The 17297-nt window shown below is 48.6% G+C and overlaps 5 protein-coding genes across 5 annotated transcripts; 1 reads left to right on the top strand and 4 right to left on the bottom strand.

Annotated features, from left to right (window-relative positions):
- Window positions 1–189: 189 nt before the first annotated feature.
- Window positions 190–4178, bottom strand: B0J16DRAFT_22580 (uncharacterized protein). The gene is made up of 4 exons (XM_046123022.1): window positions 3635–4178; window positions 2873–3569; window positions 887–2817; window positions 190–831 (listed from the first exon to the last, which is right to left on the bottom strand). The coding sequence occupies exons 1-4, from the start codon at window positions 4004–4006 to the stop codon at window positions 388–390; spliced, it is 3444 nt and encodes a 1147-aa protein (XP_045989217.1). The 5' UTR covers window positions 4007–4178; the 3' UTR covers window positions 190–387.
- Window positions 4179–6914: 2736 nt separating this feature from the next.
- B0J16DRAFT_22573 (uncharacterized protein) lies at window positions 6915–9125 on the bottom strand. The gene is made up of 2 exons (XM_046123021.1): window positions 8195–9125; window positions 6915–8140 (listed from the first exon to the last, which is right to left on the bottom strand). Exons 1-2 carry the CDS (start codon window positions 8630–8632, stop codon window positions 6974–6976), a joined length of 1605 nt encoding a protein of 534 aa, XP_045989216.1. The 5' UTR covers window positions 8633–9125; the 3' UTR covers window positions 6915–6973.
- Window positions 9126–9848: 723 nt separating this feature from the next.
- On the bottom strand, window positions 9849–10355 carry B0J16DRAFT_378025 (uncharacterized protein; the record flags this gene model as incomplete). The annotated part of the gene is made up of 1 exon (XM_046130892.1): window positions 9849–10355. One exon carries the CDS (start codon window positions 10353–10355, stop codon window positions 9849–9851), a length of 507 nt encoding a protein of 168 aa, XP_045989215.1.
- A 2616-nt stretch (window positions 10356–12971) lies between these two features.
- Window positions 12972–14589, top strand: B0J16DRAFT_22465 (uncharacterized protein). Its single transcript, XM_046123018.1, has one exon. The coding sequence runs from the start codon at window positions 13459–13461 to the stop codon at window positions 14227–14229; it is 771 nt and encodes a 256-aa protein (XP_045989214.1). The 5' UTR covers window positions 12972–13458; the 3' UTR covers window positions 14230–14589.
- A 225-nt stretch (window positions 14590–14814) lies between these two features.
- On the bottom strand, window positions 14815–16865 carry B0J16DRAFT_22467 (ubiquitin-conjugating enzyme/RWD-like protein). Its single transcript, XM_046123019.1, has 9 exons — window positions 16620–16865; window positions 16494–16527; window positions 16323–16417; window positions 16241–16262; window positions 16095–16191; window positions 16030–16041; window positions 15811–15979; window positions 14894–15759; window positions 14815–14837 (listed from the first exon to the last, which is right to left on the bottom strand). The coding sequence occupies exons 1-9, from the start codon at window positions 16647–16649 to the stop codon at window positions 14822–14824; spliced, it is 1341 nt and encodes a 446-aa protein (XP_045989213.1). The 5' UTR covers window positions 16650–16865; the 3' UTR covers window positions 14815–14821.
- Between the last annotated feature and the right edge of the window lie 432 nt (window positions 16866–17297).

Here is a 17297-nt window from a genome sequence, read left to right as displayed (position 1 = left end):
GTAATGTGAGGTTGGAAATATCGTAGTGTTGGGCGCTGAGAAAAGAAGATTGCCAGAAGGGAGAGCGTAGTCACCCTTCCGGTAAAGTAACAAAAAAACTACCAGGTTTGTCGTGCCACACAGTGTAGTGTAGTGTAAGAAAGAAAACGACGGAGGCCTTCTCGCGATCAAGTGCTTTTCCTCTTATTTTCGAGCGGTGCAGGCGTAGTGAAGCACGGCAGTGTTTTTTTTTTTTAAGAAGCAAAGAAGAACGCCGTCAACTATGCAAATGATTCTCTACTCCCAAACCATGCGTCCTGGACTGCACGTGAAAACCGAAATGAAGTCTGAGACCAGGCATTGCCTAACCCAGTTGTGATCAAGAACATCTCTGGAAAAACAAGAGTATCATGAGTTGCCGGACACGCCGAGTCCGCTGCCTTGTCGTCCTAGGCCAGAATTGCGCCATTCACGCCTTCTGCTATGCTCGGCGCTATCAAGCTGGCTATCTGACTGATTGAACTGGTTGTGCCCATATGGTGAGGGATTTAGATCGTTTCGACCTCTGAACCGCGCCGGCGGAGTTCCGTTCCCATTATTAGGGAAAGGCATCGAAGGATCTTGTATCGTGCGAACAGTGGCTTCGCCCTGCCATACCGCTGGGTCAGTTTCTACTCGCCGAGCTGGTGGTCGGGTGGAGTTGTCCTGACGGTTGTAAACTTCATTCACATCGGAAATGGAAATCTGTCCCCGTCTATCCTGAAAACGCTTCAGAATGTCCTTCGTGGTAAGGTCTCCGCTGTTGGTGAAAATGTAGGGGTCGTTCATGAGACCGAGAATCTCGTCAGGAACCTGTGAAGAGTTAGTTGACCATGTTAACTTGATCGTAGACAGTATCGCTTCTTACCTGACACATTTCTTCAATGTTCACAATCATCATCTCCACAGCGTCAATGACATACATGGCTTCGCTGTCCATGGCCATCGCTTTAGTAGGGTTTGTTAGAATGTTGGGTGCAATGACAGTGGCGAGGTTTCTTGTGTCCATTTTGGATCCAAGATCCTCGTCCAACTGATGGAACGTCCCGGCCCACTTGAGGAAACTAAAGAGAATTTCAAGACAGTCTCGGTGGCTCTTGGGTAGAAGACAACAAGTCAAATGAAGGCATTGCTTTCTCTTCTCATGATCTGAAATCTTGGCCGCGCTGATCCACAGCCTATACAGCTTGTGGGTCATCAGGGGATCTGGCAGATCTCGCAGGTAACGCTTCAGAAGAGCGGCAAGCTGAACAACTGGTTGCTCCATAAAGCTCACCACGTCGCAGCCCTCTGTGTTGATGGTATCCACTAAGCCTTGCAGCTTCTTGATATTGCCGTTCTTTCGGAACACACCCTCAACAGAGAGATCCATCTTGCGCATGGATGAGACAATATCATCAACTACTGCTGGAATTCGAAGGGTGCCCGGTCCAACGCCATCTGTTGAGTCTGCGCCATCTCTTTCGATGATGATCTCCAGGGGTACACCAAACACGCCCTTCTTCTTGACGCTCTTGTTCTTATCGTTCTTAAAGGCCTTTCCGATATTCTTCCAGAAGGTTGCTTGTTTGCGCGACTCGATAAAGCTGAGCAGCTCATCGAGAGAGAATTCTTGTTCGATCATGGGCTGCATGGTAAGTACGGCAAGATGACGGACGTTGAAGTACTCGAGACCTGAGAGCTCAGAAAAGAATTTTCGCCCAATTTGTCGGGGCATCAGATCGGAGCGCTCTCGATCAGCAGATTGCGTTCGCTGATGGCCCTGCGCGGATGGAGCATCTAGGGAGCGGTCTTGAAACGGCTGCGGCAACCTTTGCTGCTGTTCCCGAGACTGCTCTACAGCCACAATTCTTGGAATATCATCCAGTGTGATGCCGTCGTTCTGTCCAAACATGAGATCGGTAGAGTTCTGGCCAGCAGGGCCAGCATCACCAGCTGAACCTGGGCGTGGTCCCCGACCATCCGTATCCATCACACGAGAGCTTCGGGCCTGTCGAACACTAGAAGACAGATGCCGGTCTAGTCGCGTACTTCGGAGTCTGCGTACATCATTCAGAGTATTCTCATAAGACGACTCTCGTTTGCTGCCGCCAGGCCCGCGTGACTGGTCCCCTCCCCGAGATCTGGGATCCCCTCCCGGTCCGTCAGCAGCACCGAAACCGTTATTATCGGAGTCGTCATTGGATCGTGGAAGAGTGCCGTTGGCTTTGAGAATATCCAACAACCGTGCCAGTGCAACGCGGAGCAGGAAGACGTATTGCTGGAGTTTTGAAACATGCTCAAGCGGCTGTGTATTGGCTCCAGCACAGTTCGTGCAGTAGATCTTTCGATCAAGGGTGTTGAAGCGAGCTTCTACCAGCGATCGACCTATATCACGCGAACACCTCGTGCACCTAACACAGTTGAGATGCCACCTCATGTCGCCGTTCTTTGCACACTCGTCTTCGACGGATCTGTGGCATAGGGCGCAATGGTCCGAGTCATTGGCAGAGAGCTTTCCGCCGCTTGCAGTCACCGACAACTGGCCGTCATCGTTCTTAACCGCGTCAAGATCACTCAAATCGTCAAGAAACTGATACAAGCCAGTCGAGGAAGTTGCTTCACGCTCAAGTCGCAATGCACCTTGAAGACAAATTCGGATGAGGAGCTTGAGATAATGAGCGAGGCCAGTAACAAGTGACAGAAGCTCCTGTGTGACTCCGAGTTTGTGGGTAGCGCTGTCCTGCGTTTTGGAAAGAAGAGAAAAGAAGGAAACAATCTTCTTGCACAGTAATTTGGCTTCTCGCCCATAAGACATGCCTGAGCACAACGTTAGAACCCATGCAATAAGATTTCAAAGTCAAAGTGTCTTTACCTTTCTGATTTGAGCTCACCATCGTTGCATCGAGTCTATCTGCAGACTGGAACAAAATCTCAACGTGCCAGATGAAGCGCTTAGCAACAAAAACTCCCTCCACATATGAGCCGTTGCTGACATGGAGCAGCATGTCAGAAATACATGCTGCGGACGATTCTTCAAATGTCGACAGAACGCTCCATATACGGAAGACCTTCTCTTCCATACGCTCTTCCTCTTCGCGGATAAGGTCTCTACCCGCAGCATCGTCCGTACTTTCAAGCGCAGGTATCGAGTCTGCAGGTTGTGCCAACCGCACATTCCAGAATTTGTGAATCATATAACATTCGGGATGCCAATGTTGATTTTGTCCATTTCTGAAAATCTCAACAAACTGTTTTAGAATGGCAGTCTGACAACCATTGCACCGCTGGGCGAATTGTGTCGAATAATGATAATGGCAGTAAACGTTTCCATCATGTTCGTAGTAACTATCCTGGGCGCCGAATATCGTTGAACATAGTGAGCATGTAAAATGATCGACATGGTACTTGCGGTCTAGGGCGGTGATGTAGGAGCCACGAAGCGCTCCCCCGCACTGGTAGCAAAGGAGGCCAAGTCGGCGAAAGTAGTCAGTTTCGCAAAGGGGATATTGTCCTTGGCCGTTCTCGTCCTCAGCCGGGAAGAATTTTGAAGCTACAATTTCACCGCAATCCTACAAGTTGAACAATTAGCATCTACTGCCACCAAGCTATGACTGAATCGACCTGGGATCCGCACCTGGCACTTAAAACAGTCAAGATGGAATGTTCCATCAAGAGCCCGAACGAACTGGCCCGTCAAGGGTTCACCACACGCCTGGCATGTCCTCGTCTGGCCACTGACAGACCTCCCATTCCGGCCTCGCGATCTGTTCCGCTCAACGCTTTTGCGGGGCGGTTGGTCCTCAGCCCATCCTGGCGGGTTGGGTGTACCTGGAGCCGAAATGGGCGGCCGCGGTCGATAGCTGCTGTCAGGGGTCCGGGTTCTGAAGTTGCCATTCTGTTGCCAGTTCGAATCAGCATGCGGGGGCATGTCCTGAGCATGATATTGGTGAGATTGGTCGCCATGGCTATGTTCGCCGAGCATGGTTTCGTCGTAGCTCGACGACATGGTGAGAAGATATCCAGAACGATATACACAATTCCCTCTCCTCGCTCCAAACCAACCAAAGGCGAATTGTCTATCAGTACCAAAGTTCCAGCAAAGATCGGCGGATGTGTGCAGCGGTCGGCATCAGCACCGGCTGAGAGTCGACAATGGCGGCAAGGACAACGATTATGTCGAGGATCAATTGGCGAGAACGGGCGGTTTGTTCGACAGACGGTAAGAAACGGTAACAGTCGGGAAGAAATAAGATCGAGTCTTTTTTTTGCGTTCGCGTGACAGCCCAGCAATAAGCCCAGTTCGGACTGGGATAATAACAGGCGGCGACAAGTCGGTGGCAGTGAAGAAGCGATGCGGCACAAGACAACTAGACTTAGTACGCTACGTCAAGCCAGAGCATGTACTGTAAACAGCAAGACCGAGGCGAAGAAGAAGAAAAGCAGAGATAATGGAAAGATACGACGGGGACGAGGCGCGGCGCAGCGCGTCTGCGGCGGCGTGGGATGAAGGAGCGTGGGAGTAAAGTCGAAGCTTGTCGTGAGAGAGTTAAAGTATGAATGGTAAAGTAAAGGTAGTAGGTATGGAGTAGTAGGTTGGTAGGTTGGTAGCAGCAGGAGGCGCCTGGTGGTAGGGGAGCTGAGTCCAAGTTGGGTGGAAACCGGGACTAGAACTGGCAGTGGTAGTGGAGAGGAACCCAGTTGAGCCCAGGGCCCCGTACTTTAGATGGAAGGAGTAAAAGACTCCCGGTCTGAGATACCTCCGTTGCAATAGGGGATTAGCAATGTATGTCTCGTACATTGACTGCTAGGGGCAAACGTCGGGTATCAGCATCAGTGGATGGCCAGGTAGTTTGTACCTTGCGGGGGGTCTCTATGGAACCCGAGTGCGCTGAAGGAGCCCGAGATTCTACGCCAGATCAGCTACATATAAGGGATTAGTGCTAACTAAAAATGGTCTCAGGAGGAACAAGTCGAGCATTAGTACCTGGGCGACCGGATAGCAGCAGCAGTAAGAGGGGATACTGTGTACTTATTTGGTCGAGAATTGAGCAAACCAACAGTATCTCTAGGTACTGTACTCGGCAGAGTCGAGTTGAGTCGACTCAATGACAATAGACAGTGCACCAAACCAATACAAGGTACCGCTGTCGTACACACTTCCTTTCAACGAACGAGATGTGAGGTTCTGGTGGGCTCAGATGGGGGATGCAGAGAAGAGTGGGCCCTGTTGTATTAGGGGCGTTTGAATACCTCGAGGTACGTATAGAATAATTTCCTTCCTTTACTTCCATTGCTTGCAATTTCCAGCCCAGGCCAAGGGGGTCCATCAGAGAGACTACCTCATGAGGATCACTGATTTAGCAGCGATCCATTGCGTTCTAAATAAAAAACAAACGGTGAATCCAGTGTTTCGAGCGGGAATCGTTTCCTTCAGGTGCAGGTGTGATACATAAGATAGATGGATGCATCAGCACAGCCTTCTATGAGTTAGCAGATCCCATCCATGGATCCAATGTCAGATACGTTATTCATAGTATGGACATGACTGTTTTGGGCAAACATAATGATCCTGCTTGCTGTCGAGTCCTACGGTCTCTTCCTCTGTTCCATTGGACCCCATCCATGGATGTTTCATGCGCAAAAGGAGGGGCGGGCGAGACGATAATTTCATAATGTCAGCAATTATTAGGGTCCATCACCAAGGATGTCACTCAAGCAACAGCCTGTGAATATGGGGACAGAAATTGCATTACCGCCTGTACATAACTGTCTGTACCTGTCTACTATGATTTAACCACGTACCATGATAACACGATCTTTGTCTCCGAAATAACAAACTTGAACCCACGTCCTTGTCCAGGCGTTGCTGGGACTGGGAGCGTCTCCGCCTGAAGTCAGCCTGAGCCTCTAACTGGCAACTAGATAGCACCCTGTCAGCCACGGTCAAAGCTGTCGCTAGACAAAAAGCACGGCTTACAGTTACAGTGCTACCTTGCCTTTACTAGCTTGTTTCTCACCAGTCAGTCATGACAAGGTACAGGTATGGTGAGTTTATGAGGTCATTCCAATCCCCGGATTCCCCCTTTAAGCTTGGGAACATGCATCACGATGCTGGTCAAAACGGACTAACAAACGCTTAAACCTGGATAGAGAGAGAGAGAGAGAGAGAAGGAGAGAATCCTTTGTTTCTCTGCAAGAGGTTAGGAGCAATACAGTCAGATCTACTCTTTTGACATCACGATCTTTATGTATGTATGCTGCGCTACCGCAAATAACCTTGCCCTGTCTAAAATTGCTTCATGAAGATCCCATCACGTGTGCCCTGCGAGTGTGGAGGGGTTAGGTAGGGGGCCACACCCAAGAATGCCAACGCGAAGCATACACTAGACACTTGTACAAGCAGACGAGGAGATGCGTTGTATAGAACATCACGAGTGGTGTATGGGACAGTACGGTACGGGTACTATAGGTAAGTTCATTATATGCCACAGGGGATTGACAGATATCTCTGTACCCAGACAATTCAATTTAGGTAAATGTCAAGCGAGTTTAAAGTCAATGTAACATAGACGACATCATATTTCGATTGTACGGTGGTAATAACTGAAAAGAATTACTATTACACATATGCTAAAAAGGATTGCAAATAACAGAATAGAAAAACAAATAGCATAAAACATCCATTCTTCTTGTCGCTCAAGTGTAGACGTGCTGTATATCAGAAAAGGCCAGGAGGTGCATTGCTGATGCTTATGCGCACAACGCAGAACAGTGGACGGGACCGACCCTGCTCCATGCAGAAAGCCAACCGCGGAATAGATTTCTCCACATCTTTCCGTCTTACATGCAAGCATCGATATCAGTAGAATCCTTGCTTTGCATCTCGTTCAAGGGCCGCGGATGTTGATAGGTAAAGGCACGTGCCTGTTCAAGTCTGACTACGATAGTGACTGAACCCGTTATTTTGAATCCTTCAAGCGTGCACAAGCTCTTTGAGTCTCTTTTCAATCTTCTTTCGACCTTCGACAGTGCTCCAGACCTCGTGAGGAGCCCCGTCGACAATGTCCCAACTCTTCAGGTTCTCCGTCAGCTTGGTCAGATCTCGCTGCTTCTTCTCCCATGTGTGGCTGTTCTTGATGTGCTTGCCAGAGCTGATGACAACAAGCGGCGTGTCCTTGTCCTGAATCTGGCGGCTGGTTTGCGCATCTCGTCGAGTGAAAGAGCCAGCCACCAGACTCTCCTGCAACTTGGCAAAGATGAACTTGCCGTTCTGCTGCGCTGATCGCCCGTATACTCGGTCTCGGCTCGTTCGTCCGCGGAAGATAGCACCAGGGATTCGGTCCAGTCCGAGCGGAGAGATAACACCCCAGAGCCAGAGAATAAATCCTCGGCCGGGCGATGCTACATCATCGAGTAGATCCTCATGTAGAGGGTCGACAAGGAGTAGGCCTTTGATGTGGTCTCCATGTCGTGCTGAGAAGACTCTTGAGTAAATTGAACCAATTCCGGCACTGGCAAGAATCCACGGTCCGTTCTCGCCAGCACCGGCAAGAGCCTCGCTAAGGGTATCAACGACGAAGCCTGCCGACGAAGGGGAGGGCGCATTGTCCGACCAGCCGTATCCGGGCCGGTCAGCGAAGCAATATCGTGAGATGGATCCGTTTTTGACAGCGTTGTCGGCGAAGTTCCAGAATTCGTGTTCGACTGTTCGCTCACCAGCCTCGAACAAAACCGTGGGCAACTCGTTGCCCTTGGAGTCAGTCTTGTTACCATGGCAGTAGACGTGGATGCGATATTTGTCATTGTCGACCCACTGCAGCTTTCCTGGATGCGGCACGCCTGCATCGAGAGCTCGAAGAATGATGGTTAGAGTAATGAGAAACACAGCAACTGACATGACGGCATAGGCGACAGTTGAGATCATCACCTCGGACCATTCGAAGAGGGTCCTTCTGGTCTCAGCTCGACCGGTCAAGCGCTGCTCCTCCTCGGCCTTGCCCCATTTCACCATGCGGTCAACCAAAAGCGTCCAGAGACTGGTGAGTAGAGCCCAGATGACGCTGATGGCACCGATCCAGCCTTCTTCATATCGAGTCTTCTGCACAGACAAAAGAAGGATCATGTCGAGGAGAATGACGCCCTAACCAGAATGTGAGTGCGAAGAATTAGTGGTGGTAATGGTCTTATCACTTACCGACATGAAAATGGCCAGAATTCTCACAGACTTGGATGGCACCTCGAAGAAGAGAAGCGTGAAGATGAGGTTTACGAGCGTCCATGTCGCAAAACCGAAAGCAAACCAAGGGCTGCCACGAGTATGGATGCCAGGTGGTGTCACAAAGGTGGACACCAGAAGCAAGATCCAGAAGACTAGGGTTATCAAGGTGAAAGCAATCGTCAGATATCGCAATGCCCGAATGCTCCAGAGGTTGTAGGGAGATACTGCAGGATCATCGGGTGCAAGCAGACCAGGTTGAGTTGAGTTGACGCGGTTTGGTAGCAGTCGAGTATGCTCATCTGGAGCGACCTGGTCACCTTCCTCGGGGTCACGGATGGCGCCATTTGAACCGTTCGGTCGCCTTTCGTCGCGCTCCTGGCTCAGATCCCTCTTGGGGGATGAGAAAAGCGGCATGATGAAGGTGTAATGTCGAGCGTGCTTTGTGTAAGTGCAGATGAGAGAGTTGGGATGCGATTTTGACCTCAGTTGTCAGTAATTAAATGGCGAGTCGCACAAGCAACGTTCGGAGAAAAAAGCCCTTCGGTTTCAATTGTCTAGTTCTGAGACTGTCAAGGTTTCTATATGAACCAAACTCTATGGCGTTGGTGCTATACTGTAGGTACTGTTCCTACGGCGGCTGTTTCCATGATGAAGCGAACCTACTAAAAAGTAGAATACGTCATAGGCCAGCCATTTCAGCTTGCCATGTCACCAATCGCCTCCGTTAGCGGTGCACAAGGGAGTGCTAGCGCGGACACAAGCTTCCGGGATATGGAGCTTGGAGCTGAAGCTTGGCTTTTTGAGTTGAACATTTGATTCTATGGATATTAATCATGGGCCATTCCGGCCATCAGAAAACAAGGCAGCAAAGAATATCATTTAGTTAGGTAGCTACTAAGAAAGAGAGTGATCAATGGTTACCTTTTGAGCATCACATGCCACAGCCAAGAAGTCCTACCTATCCTGTGAAGAACTTACACAGCAATTGAATCTTGATTGCTCATTCTTGGCTCAACCTGACCTTGCCCGATCTTGTTCGGCATCCAGATCCCGCCCAGTCTTGGTCTTGGTGTCCCCCCAATGACAGCCACAAAGCATCATCATTATCTCAGTTTCAGTTCAACTTGAACATTCCACCAGAATCGAGAACCTCTTTGAATCGATCACCTTTTGTCCGTTTTCCGCCCTTTTTAATTCTTTATCGCTTGCGGCGCTATAATATTAATCAATCATCCCAGCTATCATTCTTATCCACATTCACATCGCGGTTTTAAAGAAGATGCTACTGTTTCATCAGCAGTGAATCGCCTGCCATCATTTCACAGATCAGTCCCCTACCTAACAGCAGTCCGTCGCACTACAGGTATCAGATCATGGTAGCATCACGGTCAGAGACTGTGTAAAGGATATTATATTCAAGAAGTATTAGCAAGACTATTAAAAAAAGATCTGTCTTCCAAACGTCAAGTATTATAAATAGGTATAGTAGGTAGGGTATCTTCACTTCCTTCAACAACTCCAGGCTGCGCTTGCTGGCCGTAACATATAAAACAAATCATGAAAAGGTCAGTCGCTTTCTTAGTCAAGTTCATCCATCAATACACATTATCCCCGTAATAACTGACAGGGATCAAGAGTCCCAAGGAGTGACTGGATTAAACTCCTTAGCACTAGGAGCTGTACTGAGACCGCTCGATACCGAATGAGACGCCTGGCTGCCTCCCGAATAAGATTGTGTGGTTTCTCGCTGCTGTCGCGCCCGCTTGCGTGCCTTTTCTGGACTGGGGCCTCGAGTTGAAGTGATGGCGTCCTCGGGTATTTTCCCAATTGGTAGATGCAGCTTCACTGCTGCTCTGGGGTCCTTCATGTCGATGCCATGCCGTTTGAAGGTGTTCTTCTTCTGCTCCTTCATAGCCAGCGCTGATGGTTCGCTTACTGACAGCCAGTCTTTGACCTGGGAGAACCATCTAGGTTTGCCTGTTTTGGATTTTCGTGTATCTGTTGACGACATGGACGTGCGGGAGGTCTCAATACCGCTGATGGATGGATCGTACTCATAGTACGACTGGCGTTTTATGTAAGCTGATGACCTTGGGCTGACGGGTGTATCTGAGGTTGATTCGGTGATAGATGACATGATTAAAGTGATTTTGGCCTCAAAGTAGGCCTAGATTCGATTGTTCTTGTGGGTAAGTGGTGTAGTTTGGTGTGATATTGGTTGACAGCGGATGTATTCTGATGCAGTCGGTAAAGTTCTCAAAGATGATGATATATCTAAAAGAAACCAAAGGTGACGAGATAACTGAGGTTCTTCAAAAAGGTTCTTGAATATATGAATGATGGAGAGTCTTGGACGTTTCTGAATTTGGCATAGTCTTTCACACCACAGCCTCACTCGTGATCGTTATTCGCCTCTCAAGCAAGACTTTGACGCCTTTGTAACGGACTTGTGAAGAGAAGAACAAAGGGTAGTTAAGTGCTGATGTTTAATAAACAAAAGTACAATGCCATGCAGGAACAAAGTCAATGGTGTATTTTTTGTATAGCCCCAAACGGTTTGTTCCAACGGTGGCAGCGGGATGATGATGGTCGATGCAAGTGCACGAGTCGTGCAACGCATAAATGGGAAGCACTGCCGACGGAAACTAAAGGATCGACGGGTAGATGGAATGCTATAAAAGCTAGCGATTTTGTAAATGGTAAAGTAAAGATGAGAGGCGAAAAGGAGAGTAGAGCAGAGAGGAAGATTAACAGATGATATAACTGTTGTATGAGGTGAACAAAGAGAAGATAGAGAAGAGAGGGGAAGACTGATAAAAAAGGCAGAGAGGGAAAGAGGGTTTGAAGAAAGAACGAGCCAGACCAGAGCTGGCGTGTTTGCCCACAAACCGTGATCCAATCCAATGGATGTGACAGTCAAATAGTGTCACCCAAAAGGCTGTTCAGCACCAACATTCTTCCCGGGGGGGAGTGTCGAGTGTCCAATAGTACAACACGAGGCACTGCAATTGGTATGTGAGATATTGTACTTTTGCTTCTTATCCATCCATTACCTTTTTAGTGTCCATACCTTACCCAGGCTATTACTGTCCACCCTCCCTCGTCAAGCCTCCAGCGTCACTTCGACACCAGCGCTTCCAAAACCACGGAATCGTGCAAATCATGCAAATGCAATGCAACGCAGCATGACACCCTTACATAAATACTCAGGCTATAGTACCGCCAAGTCCGATCATGGCTTAGTTCCAGCTGAAGAATTAGCACGTAAGATAAAAAACAAAACCCTGGAATTGTTAGATGTGGGCTACTGATTGGTTCATGCCCGCATCAGACAAGGGAAACCCAGAGAACAGTTTCTTTCCTAGGTTGTCTTCGATAGTGATAATGCAACGGCGTGTCCCTGTGGCTGACCTTTGTCCCTGTCCCAGCCGAGGTTGGATCTCAGACGATGCGTATCAACGGATTCAATGGCGTGAAAATCTGAAGTGGCACTGAACTAATCACAAATGCCGGCATCCAAGCTCCGAGTTGGGCGCCACGTCGTTGAACCGATGTCTTTCAGAATATTGGCGTCAAGGTAATATGAATTCTTAGACCCGGGTATTCGGTCTATCGACAAAGCAAAAAGTGTCAAACGCCTTTTTGAGTCGATCACTAACGAATGGGAAATGCCATGTCCATTGGGTTTCTGTGGGTTTCTGCAATAATGGCATCAGTCTTTATGTGGGCTGGCTAAGTCTCTCAAGTGACACAGAAAAAAGCAAAAGGTGCTTAATAGAGAAATCCACGCCGATCATTTCCTGTCAATGGCTTGAAGAAATTCGACAACCTTTTCATGGGAGACACAAAGTTTTATGCAAGTCTTGCCTTGTTCAACAGAGTTTACTACACCAACAACTAACGCAGCACTACGTCGTTAGTCGAGAGGCATTTTCGTATTACTCTACCAGCAGAGTTCGCCATCTCCCACTTTTTATTAAATTCCCCTGACTACTTCCAACGTCTTTACCAAAGTCCCTACAGAGCAGCATAAAGTTTGCGCTCTGAGCACGTTTTTGCTCGGCGAGTATGAAGTCACTAATGCAAAAGAATGGATTTTTTTGACATGAAAGGCCCCAGTTAGTGTTTTACAGTATCCGCCCAGTTGATCACAGTAGAATGTCTAAGACTCGAATACCGTTTCCGTGGATTTGGTACGTCTGTAGCATCCAGGCCATTCCGTTGTCTCGGGTAGACGTTCGAATTATTCAAACTATCGATGATTGCGATGTCTTACTTCACAAGTGTTCAACAGTGTAGACAGATTAGCAGCCCAATATTGAAGACGTTGTACTAAAGGTCTAGACCGCAAGCCATCCCGTTTATCCCTTCAGGCTTGACTCTGAGGTGATTGATTGGGCGGAAAATGTTGCTGGCAGTTCATTACCATGTCCCTTCCAAGATGCGCCTGCATAAAGAAAAAGCATATTTGTGCTCGTTCGGGTGAGAAGCTGAGAAGAAGTAAAGTTACTGTAGGTACTGTAGTGAATTACAAGGTGGTCCGTGCGTATGTGCATCGGAACTGGCGCCAGATCGTGTCCGATCGACGTCTTGAAGTGGGACAATGAGATCCAATCCCAGTCAACAAGCATGAGTGACCAGGGTCCATCCATCTACAGGTGCCTACAGGACATCCTACCTATGGCAGCGACTTGAAGCTTCACGATCCAGTCAATACTAATAAGTTAATTATCTCCGTAAAACAATTGATTCTTCACAGAACAGTTTTTAATTTGACTCCTTTCGTACTGATTCTGATTAATTGTTTCAAACAATCAAAATCATAGTCAAATGACAAGTCACAGTGTCTGTCTGTCTGACGTTACATTTCAATCACTGTCACTTTTTAGGCGTCCACTTCTAGCTGACCCCGCCAAAAATGCTCCAGCTGCCACTAAAATTACCGTATTGGGTCTCCTCTCTCTCCTCTGCCTGTCCATCTCTAGCTTCTCCTCTCCCATTTCACAATCTTTCATCTTCCGTCTTATATCCCGCGTCCGAGCTTCTATTGGACCGTTTCCTCCGCCCCTCGTCGGCCACCACCACCCGACCCAGTCCGTGACTTTAGACCTCTTCCCCGTTTATCGGTGCCTAGGTATTCAGCTCAGTCTAGCTCAGCTCAGCTCGGCGCAGCGCAACAAGCTCCCTCACCAGACTCCTACCGAGTCAACAAAGACATTCACCTGCGGCGCAACGCAACCATGCCCGCCCTCACGATCAACACCGATAACCTCCCCAGCGACAATCCTCCTTCACCAAGCCGACCGCCTGTTTCTCCTCTCACTCCGCCGCTGCGTCCTACGCAACCCCCCGCGCCCGAACCTTCTAGTTCTAGCGCCGCCGCTCGCCCAAGCTTTACACATTCACAACCCGACCAGACTGCCATACCACCGCCGGCGCCTCAACCGCTAGACTTTGATGCAAACCCAGATGTGATCGCCCTGAAGTCGGCAATTTCCGTTCTTCAAATACAGCGACAACGTGCCACTGCCGACATCCAGGCCCTCAGCCGCGCAAAAGAAGAAGCAGTGCAGAACCCCGAAGCCTTTATCAATGATCTTGTCGCAAACAAAATCAATGCGCCTACCAATGACGACAGTGATAGCGACGATGAAGATACAGAAATGGGCGGACAAGGCCCAGAAAGTCAACAGAAAGACCCCGGCGAAGGTTCCTCCAAACAGCGCATCGCTACTGAACCGCCAGCATGGCAGAAAATTCCTCAACCACAAAACGTGGTCCGATGTCCACCCATAAACTGGTCCCAGTATGCTGTCGTAGGCGAATCCCTCGACAAGCTGCACAACGAACAAGTCAACCGTCCAAGTCAGGGTACGCCAGCAACCGTGGGCGCAAACGGAATGTACGAGTTCAAGGGCGAGGGAAAACAAGAAAGATACCAAGGTGTTGCGGCACCTTATGCTCCGACTCAGGATCGCCTAAAGAAGAAGCCCAAGAGCAGAAAGTCATGAGCAACGACGGCAAAACGACGTTTACGAAAGAATGATTTTACATGCAGTTTATCAGTATCATATGAGCGAATACTTATGGCAATGGATTTACACCATTTGCATTCTGGCGTTATTCATAGATGGGATGATTGGTGCCTTTCGGTGTATACCGCACAGGCAATACACAACCCAGCGTTTCAGTTTCCCATTTTCAAGACCTCTCGAATACAAAGTCTAGAAAGATCCTTTATGTAACCTGTTCTGGAGTTCTGTTGCCGGGTTATAGCATTTTCGACTAGCAATCATGATCCGGTTTCTTTATCTTTCAAGAATATCCATACTTGCTGTGACTGGCAAGATAGATCATCACTACTGTCGATTGCGCTTATGTAGCTGCAAAGATATGGTCCATGTTTCTACTGCATTGATTTGATGCCTCGTAGCAAGTTGCCTCTACTTGAACGAAATGGCAATCCTCGTAACATTCATTTGCCAGGTACCCCAATGCCGCAACGCCAGATAAAGCCCAATGATACCCCTCAATGTTTGCCGGTACGCCTTCCTTGTGTTTTTAAGTACATCTCTCAAGGATGCCTTTGACATGTTACATAAATCATTCCGGAAAGTCCCTGTGAAATCACGTTAGCTAATCTTACATGGTTATAGAAATTGGCTGCGAACTTACTCCATGCTTTGCTGCACTGATCGCCGAAGACGTCTGTTGTACTTCTTCTTGTCGTCGGCACTACCACCCCAGTACATCTTGGTGGCTTCTGGGTTGACGATCTTGCGAGGGTCATAGGCGGGCTCGTCATCTTCGAGAATAGAAAATATAGCTTCAATGTGCGACCGCACGTCTTCCCTCTTGGTGGGGTTCGGGGTATAGCATGCTGTGCCGTCTGCAGCAATGTGGTGGTGGAAGATCTTGGTCTCGAACTTGACACGAGGTTGTTCCTCTGGGAAACGGACGCTAAAGTTCATCTTGATTCTGAACAAGCCTCCGTCGAGGTTGGTCATGGGTCGTCCGAAATAAGTTACAACCCAGACAAAGGGGTTCTCGTTGTCGAGAAACACATCGTGTGGCATATCGCTCCTTTTGAACGCCTCGACAACCTGCTCGAACTGGTGCTGAAGGTTCACGGCGACGGTGGTCTCGCGTTTCTTGGCATCTAGGCCCTCCTCGGCCCATTTCAGGGGCTCAACGTCGATAGCGGCCTTGATAGCATGTAGGCGACGTTCAAGCTCCGGATAATTGAATTTGCCATCCATAGAGTTGTTGCCAGGAGATTCGAATGGCATCCTCGCGAACGGGAGGTTGGGCTTGGTTTCCTGCTTGCCTTTCTCGACGGCTGCCAGATACGACTCGAAGTACCACAAGAATCGGCGCTTACAGAGGTCCTTGAACGGTTCGAAGGGCACTGTGGCTTCATCAATATCTTCATCGTCCACTTCTGGCCCGACAGTACTGTGTTGCTGAGATCCGCTAGAACTGAGTCCAAGATATCCCTCGAGGCGTTGGATGACACTAATACGTAGCGTTTCATGGCGGATCTGATCGATGTCAGAGGCTTACATACTCGCCCAGTTCGATGAAGCACTAACCTTTTGAACATAGTCTTTTTGGGCTTTCTTGTCAGATTCCTCGTTGGCATCCTCAAATCCGGGTTCGTTCTCGTAGGGGTTGGATGAAAGGAGACTCTGGATGGACAACAAGATCGACTCCAGTCCTTGCGCGGACGACCACTCCTCCCCACGCTCGCCACGCCACGTGCTGATAAGTGTCAATTCAACCATTCGAGTTTATGACAGAACCATAGTTACCCTAAGATTGACCTGATGATGTTAGCACGTAAAGCCAGTGGTGATTAATGCGACATGGTACTTACAGGCAGACTTTGCCATTGCTGTAAACATTGGGGTTGAAGCGGCAGCGTCCTCCATTTGTGGTGACACAGACGACAGCCGGCGACTTGGAGGGATAATCTGTCATAAAGATGAGACCAAGGTCCGCCATAGGAACGGGATTCCCAACCTTTGTGAAACCGGATCGCAAACTGACATATTGGGTCAGTCGGTTTTTCTAGACAGGAGCAAGGGCAAAGTTCTGAACTGACCTCGAAGAATCCGAATTCGTAGGGCGTCTCGTGGGGGCCCATAATCAAGGCTTTCACATTGCGAACATCGACATCACGACATGCCACAGCAATTGCTGAATGTGTCGATACAGTGGTCAGTCAATTGTCCTCACGATGCGCACTGCATATTATCAGCTGGAATCAACGTACACAGGTCGCAGTTCTTCTGGATATCGCCAAGTTCCTTGCCATAGAAGTTAGTATCTTGGTATTGGTCTCGAATCGTGAACCAAGCAAGGGATGGGATGAAGTGCAAGCGGATGCGGGGCAGCAAACCTTCGAGATGCGGATGATAGACTGGTCCATGGCGTCTTGTATACGGCAGTTCAGAAATAGAGATTTGGGGTTTGACGTTGACTGCGAAACGCGACGCACATGGACAATTCGCGATCAATATTTAGTGTTGAATTTGCAAGATCTCTGTTGGGCAATAGAGGTAAAGGTGATTGATGTTGGGTGTTGTAGCTGTCAAAGTGGGATGTGAGACTGAGACCGTTTAAATCGGGCGCATGAGGAAAGTGGGGTGACTGCTGCCTCGCTGTTAGTTGTGTTGGTCGGGCCTTTGGGTCTTTACTTCCAATAGGTGCCTACCTGCAGTGCTCTTATAATATTACATGCAATAGACTGATTGGAATATGGCAGTGTAACATTTTAAGTCTGATATTGATTTGAGTATGGAAATAGTCCAGATATTTGTTGTTACAAACAGTTTGTGACATTCTGACTACTGACCTTATACTACAACTACAACCCAGCTATATTGAAATTGGATGTACCAGCCATTCACGGCTGCAACTGTTGATGATTCTGTTATGTTTTTGTTTCTCCTTTGTACGAATGAGATTACATATGTACTCTTTTGACGTTTGAAGCTCTGTTGCTTCCACCGTTGATTTGTTGTCCTTGCATGTGCACATGCTATAAGGTGCATTTAGATATAGGTCGCTTGCAAAG

This window comes from Fusarium flagelliforme, assembly GCF_020744385.1.
Source record: "Fusarium flagelliforme strain FIESC 12 MPI-CAGE-AA-0113 chromosome Unknown B0J16scaffold_1, whole genome shotgun sequence".
In the NCBI taxonomy this organism is placed as follows: domain Eukaryota; kingdom Fungi; phylum Ascomycota; class Sordariomycetes; order Hypocreales; family Nectriaceae; genus Fusarium; species Fusarium flagelliforme.
Note: the sequence above shows the minus strand (reverse complement) of the source record. Positions and strands in the feature narration are given on the sequence as shown.